Source organism: Molothrus ater, chromosome 2 (genome assembly GCF_012460135.2).
Source record: "Molothrus ater isolate BHLD 08-10-18 breed brown headed cowbird chromosome 2, BPBGC_Mater_1.1, whole genome shotgun sequence".
NCBI lineage: Eukaryota > Metazoa > Chordata > Aves > Passeriformes > Icteridae > Molothrus > Molothrus ater.
Window position 1 is genome coordinate 64,209,297 of NC_050479.2, and position 7,830 is coordinate 64,217,126.

The following is a 7,830-nucleotide window of genomic DNA, read 5'->3' on the forward strand; positions in this document are numbered from 1 at the left end:
CATTGTCAGCTCCTCTGCAGCTTTTTGTCGATAAAAGCCCCTAAGTCCTTCTCTGCAGGGTTTCTCTCAATGAGTTCTTCTACTCTGTACTCATGTTTGGGATTACCCCAGTACAGGTGCAGCATCTAGACATTGAGCCTTTGACTACAACTCTCAGGCTGCATCCATCCCACCAATTCCTCCCCACCTCAGACATTCTGTGATTCCATGAACCATAAATTATTAGAGCTGAGAAAACTATTTGACACTTCCACCATCACACAGATTTCTCCCTAAACAAGCAAGGGAAACTCAAAACCCAGGTGTGTAGGTATCTCCTTCATTAATTAGTCTTCTTGCTTCCAGGAACTCTTGACCATTATTACTTAAGTCTCATCTTAATTAAGACTGTGATCTTAATTAGGCAGGCTGTGACCTGCTGTCCTTCAGCTTCTTGAAGACTTGGTGTAAGATTCATACCTCGCAAGGGAGTGACCATGGACTCCTTTCCAAGTCAGTGGGGAGAAGCATAAATTTCATCATCTAAAACAGTATGGACTTCCTGTTCCCTAGAATTACTTGCCTGTTCCTCTGAACTCAGACAATAATCTTCAAATGTTGAAGAAAGGTGTGTTGAGTTCAGAGATGTAAATCCAGCAGAGATCTAGTCTGTAAACATTCCACCTGCTTTTAAGGGAACTGCTCTGTCAGGGAAGAGGAAAAAGATTAAGAGAGAGAAACCAATACCTGTTGCAGCCTCCTTATGAGAGCTGTTGGATCAGAAATTAAATGTTAGGCCATGCTTGCTGGACCGCCCACAGACCTCTTCCAAATTACCTGCTTACATAGAGACATCCTCATAAAACCTACAATCAGTGGTACTTAGGACAGTCAAAATATTTAAATAAAAACATCAGTAAAACAACCAATAAATTTCTGAGTTTCCACATTTGCAGTTTCACCCCCCAGGGTGAGTCCTCCTAAATGGAAAACTCAATCGAGGCGGGTCAGAACCAAATAACCATCATTTAAGCTGGACTTTTCTCACTCCCATTAGAGCAGAGCCTTTGTCTCTCTGCTTCTGGTTATAGCAGTGGCCACATAAATTAGTGATTTATCATTTTCCAACCTGCACTCTTCTCATGCAGAAGACACAGGATGACTTTCACAAACATCCCTATCACCTACAAGACCTCAAGATGCACAGGTGACTAGAACATGAATTACATCATGCTGACCTCAAAGAGGCTGAAGGATCACAGGTTCTGGAAAGGTCTTGTTTAAAGAAACAAAGTTTGAAACTCCCTCAAATTTTGGACAGCCTCAACTCTGCAAGAGACTGATTAATTATCTGGATCAAACTTCCCACATAAATAATTTTATTATTTTAAAATGGAGAATGTGGTGGGGGGAAAAGAAGCATGTAGCAATGTCATAGGAGATCAGAAATGTTTCGGATTGCTCTGTCAAAGTCTCTCCTCATCTAGAGAGTCTGGTAGTTTCACCCAACACTTGCCAGGACCTCGGAGATCAGGGTGAGTTCCTTATGTTGTTCCAGGGATGACATTTTAGGAACATGAAGTCTTGACGTGGACTAACACATCATTAGTAGTATTTCAAAAAACCAGCACCATTCAGTCTTACTGCTCCACTGACCCTCTGGTCTGTGCATATACTCTCCAATAAAGACAACATAGGCCAAAAAGCATGTAAGCCAGAGATAACCTCAGTGATAACTGTCCCCATGATGGTGTTCATGGGATTCTTTTGGAGACCGGTGCCAGGCACAGCCTGTGTTGGACACCCTGCCCTCGGCCTCACAACATTAACCTGCACACAGTCACTGTCAGCTCCCTCCCCATAATGAGGGATGCATTGACAAGCAGGGCTGCAAGCCAGGACATCGGGCTCATCGAGGACATCCTCTCCTGGCCAGCGAGAAGGACCAGCATTTACACAGGCAAAACCTGGGGGAGTGTGGGACACAGAAGAAACCCCCCGTGTCCCCGGAGGCCTCTGCCTCCTCACAGCGCCCTCCTTTCCATCCTGCCCAAGGAATCCGAGGACGGCACTTGAGGAGGACGCAATGCACTGCAAGGAGCAGCACGCGTTATGTCTGACTGAACAGTGCTGGGAATGCGCTGCTCTCCGCTCTCTTCCGGCACCTCTGGGAAAAACGCCTCAACACGGGGCTCCTCCCAACAACCCACTGCACTCCACGCCTTCCACGGGCGGCAGGTTCTGTGTTTGCTGGGTGGGGCCAGGGCGAGCAGGAGGCCGAGGAGGAGGTGAAGGAGGAGGAGAAGGGAGCAGCAGAAGGCAGCGGCGGCACCGCTCCCGCCCCTCCGGGACGCTGCCAGCCGGGAGCCGCTGCCCGCCCCGCCCCGCCCCGCCCCGCCCCGCCGGGAACCTCCCTTTCCGCCAGGAAGGCGACGCGGCGCTGCCAAGATGGTGGCGGGAGGGCTCTGCCTGTGTGGGCTCCTGAGGTACCGGGGCGCGGGGGCGGCGCGTCCTGGCGGCGGGCAGGGCGGGCGGAAGGCGGCCCCGGCCCGGCCCGGCCCGGCCGCGCTCCTCCCGCCCCCGGGGCAGGCCCTGCCCGGCTCCGCGCTGTGCCGCGGGCTCGGATGGGTTAATGTGCTTTTCCGCCGCTGCCGACCCAAAATCAAAGTGCTTCCTGAGGTGTCAGTCGTGAGGCGTGGGTCGCTCCTTCGGTAAACGGGAGCGGCTGAGTAAACGCTGTTTGTCGCAAGGCTTAGCGGCACAGCGGGAGGAAGCAGGCGCTGTCACTGTGGGGCTCCTGCGCCAGGAAAGCTCCCGCTATTATAGGGTGAGCAGGGCTGTCAGGGAGGCGGTGCAGAGCGAAGGGAGCATCCCTGGCAGTGACTGGGAGAGCAGAGCGAACAGCTCTCTGCACAGAGAGACGGCTCTGAGCTGCTCGGAACAGCTGGCATCGCCGTTCCTGCCTCCGGAGAGTGGGAAGTGCAGGTTGGAATGGGCCATGCCTGGCCCCAGTAACCCGACACCAAAGTAGAGCAAGCCAAACAGGAGATTGGGTGAGAAAAAACTCTTTAAAAATCTCCTTGGAAGTCGTTCTGCTGGTTGTGTATTGCCAGGTTGCTAAGGGCATGCAACTTTTACAAAGTGCACGTGGAGATAAATAACACATGTAGGGCATCAATAAACAATAATAATGATTGCAAGGTAGCAGCAGGGGAAAAAGAGATCTTTGGATAAACAGTGCAGAGTAGTGATTTCATTTCTGTAATTTTCAGTCATACACAGTGATGATTTCTGTGATTAGAAGAACTCAAGAAGTTGTCAAACTCCCTGTAGCTCTACTTTCAAGCCCTTCTCGCTCAATGCCATACACAGTAATTCTTTAAAGCAGTTACGGATTTTGAAATTTCTGGCTTGTTTCAGATTGCTGTGCTCATTGTTACTCCCTGCATTATTTCTAAGTGGAATTTTGTGCATCTGCTTGGTGGTACTGCTGTGGGGAGTACGGCTCTGGATACAAAGGAAGAAACAGTTGAGGTCTGCAGGAAGAGATGGGAAGCGGCCGCTGCTGGTGGCCTTTTTTCACCCGTACTGCAATGCAGGAGGTGGAGGGGAGAGAGTCTTGTGGTGTGCCATAAGAACGCTCCAGAAAAAGTAAGCATATGTGTTTATCAAACACACCATATTTCATTCTCAGCTTCTGTTGCTATTCTTTGTGCATATGTTGGCATTTTACATATTTAAGTAGGTGTCATTAATCTACTGGTCTTGCATTTTATTTTACATCTAAGTTTCGTGTGCTTGCATTTTACTTCATCCTTTTAGATTTTGATATTCCTGCTGTGGCACCACTCACTTTTTTCCTTTCTTTCCTTGAGAAAACGTCTTCTTCCTGCTCAGTTTTCCACTACTGGTATGGAACTTTGTACAGTCATAACTCCTCAGTAGATAACTGATCATCTTTATACTTGCCTCTTGGTGCAGGAGGCAAAACAAATTAATACCTAAAGTGGATTTAATATGGGCACATACATTGATCTGCCACCATTTGTATTTTGCTCATGCTGTACACTAGACAGGTATCTCCTAATATAGAGCAAGGAGTTCTGAGGTCTGTAGAATAATACTGAGCTCCTGTTATGTTTTACTCAAATTAAAATATTCCCCAAGTTCTCAGCCATATGTTTTTCTGCAGATCAGAAGAAACCTGTGGAAGTATAAGGAAAGGTATTATTTAGTTAAAATGATTTCTGGGCCAAACATTTGTTCTCACATTCTTCTTGAGTACTTTTAAGTGTATTGTGTTTTAGTTTCTTGCTGAAAAATAGGAAGAGAAGAATATATGAAATTATTTTTCTTTGTTCTTACAGGTACAGAAATGTAACATGTGTTGTTTACACTGGTGATAGAGATGCCACTGGAGAAGAAATAGTAGAAGGCGCTTTCAGAAGATTTAATATTAAATTAATCCATCCTGTGAAGTTTGTATTTCTAGAAAAACGCTTCCTTGTGGAAGCTTCTCTTTATCCTCACTTCACTTTGCTGGGACAAAGTTTAGGATCAGTGTTCCTTGGCTGGGAAGCTCTTCTAAAGTGTGCTCCTGATATTTATATTGACTCCATGGGTTATGCCTTCACAATTCCCCTCTTCAAATACCTGGGAGGTTGTCGCGTTGGATGCTACGTCCATTATCCCACTATCAGCACGGATATGCTCTCTGTCGTGAGGAACCAGGATACCAGGTTTAACAATGCTGCCTTCATTACAAGCAGCCCTCTCTTCAGCAAATTTAAACTTGTCTACTACTACTTCTTTGCTTTCATGTACGGGTTGGTTGGTTCCTGCAGTGATGTGGTCATGGTGAATTCTTCTTGGACACTGAATCACATCCTTTCCCTCTGGAGAGTTGGGGCTTGCACTAGTGTCGTGTATCCACCCTGTGATGTTCAGGCTTTCCTGGATATTCCACTGGAAGTGGAAAAGAGCACCAGTGAATATTCCATTGTTTCTGTCAGCCAGTTCAGGCCTGAAAAAGATCATCCTCTGCAAATCAGAGCCTTTGCTAAATTGCTGAAAGAGAAGAGAGTGGGGCAGCAGCCATCACTGAAGCTGATCTTAATCGGCGGCTGTCGGAACCAGCAGGATGAAGAGCGTGTCAATAACCTGAAACGTCTGTGTGAAGAGCTGGGAGTTAGTGATGATGTGGTGTTCAGGATTAACATTCCCTTTGAGGAGCTGAAGAGACACCTGGCCGAGGCCACCATCGGCCTGCACACCATGTGGAATGAGCACTTTGGGATAGGTCAGTACATTTCCTGAGTGTTCAGCTGCTTGTCCCTAGGTGTCTAAGCACAGAGGTCTGCATGCCAAGCAGGTGTCCAGCTCCTGTTCCCGTTGGAGGCAGTGTAGGTGCTGTAAAGCCTGCAGGACTAGTGCAGATGTGGTGCAGATGATGCACCACTAGGTGCTACTGTAGTGCAAGCTGAAGTGCTGTAGTCATAGGCTGTTAATTCTGTGCATCCTCTGGGCACCTGAGCACAGAGCTAGTCCTGTCTGTGCTGCCCAGGATGTCCTGCTGACCTCCAGGTATTGCCCTGCAAGTTCATGGGTCACCCTGTTGTCCTTGGGTTAGGTTTGCTAACCTTCCAGAGCTTCAAGAGGCTGCAGGTGCTTCTCTTCCACACCTTAAATTGTGCCCTGATGGCTCCACTGACTGCAGGGGAGCTTAGAGACAGTTCATGTGTAGACATCCATGTTAGAGATTTTGGTTGTGTTTCACCTGCCTCAAATGTCACTTGAAATGTCCAGGGTATGTCATGGGGCTCTGGCTGCTGTTTCAGGACAGGATCTGTGAGTCTCCCACAGATCCTGTCTGGTACAAATAAGCCCTGTGTAGATGCTACCAGGTACCTTTGGTCATCTCATTGCATAAGGCATCTCTGCTGAGGCAAATGTATGAAGCCCTTATATTGGTGGGTGTAGCATGGAGCAGAATGTCAGAGAGGAGCTGTGACCCAGAATTAAGGTATGGGGCTCCGTTTATTTAGATTAGATTAGTCCTGACCTTGAAAGGGAGTGCCAGCTTGCCTATCTGTTACAGATCTACAGCAACTTACTAACTTACTAACAGGTAAGTTAGTAGCCAAGCAGAGAGATGCCATAGTCTGCTATAATGTGACTAAACTGCAGCTAATGTCTTCAGACTTCAGTAGAAAACAGGTTAAGTATCAGGAGTAGTAGTTTATGGTCTGTAGGAGCTTGATATAAAAAAAATTGACACTGAAGTGTCTCAGAAGCAACCACAAAGTATTGGAAATTATGTCTTCTCTTTTTTTTTCTCCTACAAAACAGTTTAGTTAATTTTTTTTTTAAGTGATATAATCACACTGATTTTGAATTTGAGCAGGACTTAACCCTCATCTAACAGGCTTTTTTATGTGTAAAAAAACATATTCCAAAACTTCGGAGCACTATTTATAGTAGGCAATGTTTGAGCTGAAGGAATTGATAACAATCAAATCAGAACTGAGAAGAATTAGCATTTTTGAGGTCTGTTCTGGAACCATGGAGGAGAATTGAAGTTGCTGTGTACATTATACTTTGTTCATATCCCACAGTTTTTGGCTGAGGAAAGCTTACTGATTCCCATTTCATTAAAATTTCTTCCATCAAAAATACAGATAACAATTTTTACTCATGTCTTGCTGAGTTGTCAGAAGCTATTAAGATTTGTTCATCTGCAAAATACTGAACTGTGGAATATTTTCTGATTGAAATGTGCGGTCAACTTTTTTCTCAGTATCTTTCCAAACGTGTAAAATCAGGTATGTTACAAGACCCACAAATTAACCAGTTATATCTGATACCTAATTTCAATTTTATGTGTTTAAGAGAAAGTGTCATTTCGGTCTTTAGAACTGAAAAATTTAAATTTGTGTTTCTTATGGGACCATTTTCACTGTATTTTTTCCAGCTGATTTGGAATGGCAATCTGTAGTGAATTTTACTGTTGGTTTAACTTTCCAGTGTTAACTTCTGCCTTTTACAGAAGGTCAGAGCACATGTGCAGACTCATATCAGCATTTTCTGTCTCTCTTACAGGAGTAGTTGAATGTATGGCAGCTGGCACAGTTATCCTGGCTCACAATTCTGGTGGCCCCAAACTGGACATCGTGGTACGCCATGAAGGACGTGTTACAGGCTTCCTGGCAGAAGATGAGGACAGCTATGCTGAGACAATGGCTTACATCTTTTCTTTGCCTCCTGAGAAAAGACTGGAGATCAGAGAAAGCGCTCGTCGCTCTGTGCACAGGTTTTCTGACCAGCATTTTGAAGACACATTCCTGTTATCTGTGGAGCCGTTATTTAAATAAGTGTATAGAAGTCAAAATGAACTTGAGTAAAATTAACTTTTTATATTTGATTGTGTGGCACATGTAAATATATCTAAGCTATGTTCCCTTGGTTCCATTCAATAAAAAGGCTGTTTTTCTTTCTGTCAAGCTGCCTGCTTTATGTAACAGAGACTTTTCTTTTTCTGGAAAAGAAATGCTTCTATGTTAACTACATGAGAGTTTGGTGCACTTAAAAACCATCTGGATTCACAAGCATGATAGTGCTTTGGTAACAGAACTACATCATATTCTTTTATCTATCAGGAACCTCTTTTATTTATTGAATATTTTCAGTCTTCACCTGTTCCATGACTTTCTACCTTTCTAGTCTTTGTACCCAGAATTTTTTTTCCCCAGAATCTACAGTATGTCTGTATTTGGCACTGGTGAGGCTGCACCTCAAATCTGGTGATCAGTTTTGGGGCCCTCAGTTCAGGAAGGGTGTTGAGGTGCTGGATCG

The 7,830-nt window shown here is 45.4% G+C and overlaps 1 protein-coding gene across 1 annotated transcript; it reads left to right on the forward strand.

Annotated features, from left to right (window-relative positions):
- Window positions 1-2,345: 2,345 nt before the first annotated feature.
- ALG11 (ALG11 alpha-1,2-mannosyltransferase) lies at window positions 2,346-7,478 on the forward strand. The gene is made up of 4 exons (XM_036385459.2): window positions 2,346-2,465; window positions 3,400-3,630; window positions 4,347-5,278; window positions 7,078-7,478. Exons 1-4 carry the CDS (start codon window positions 2,428-2,430, stop codon window positions 7,347-7,349), a joined length of 1,473 nt encoding a protein of 490 aa, XP_036241352.1. The 5' UTR covers window positions 2,346-2,427; the 3' UTR covers window positions 7,350-7,478.
- Window positions 7,479-7,830: the final 352 nt, after the last annotated feature.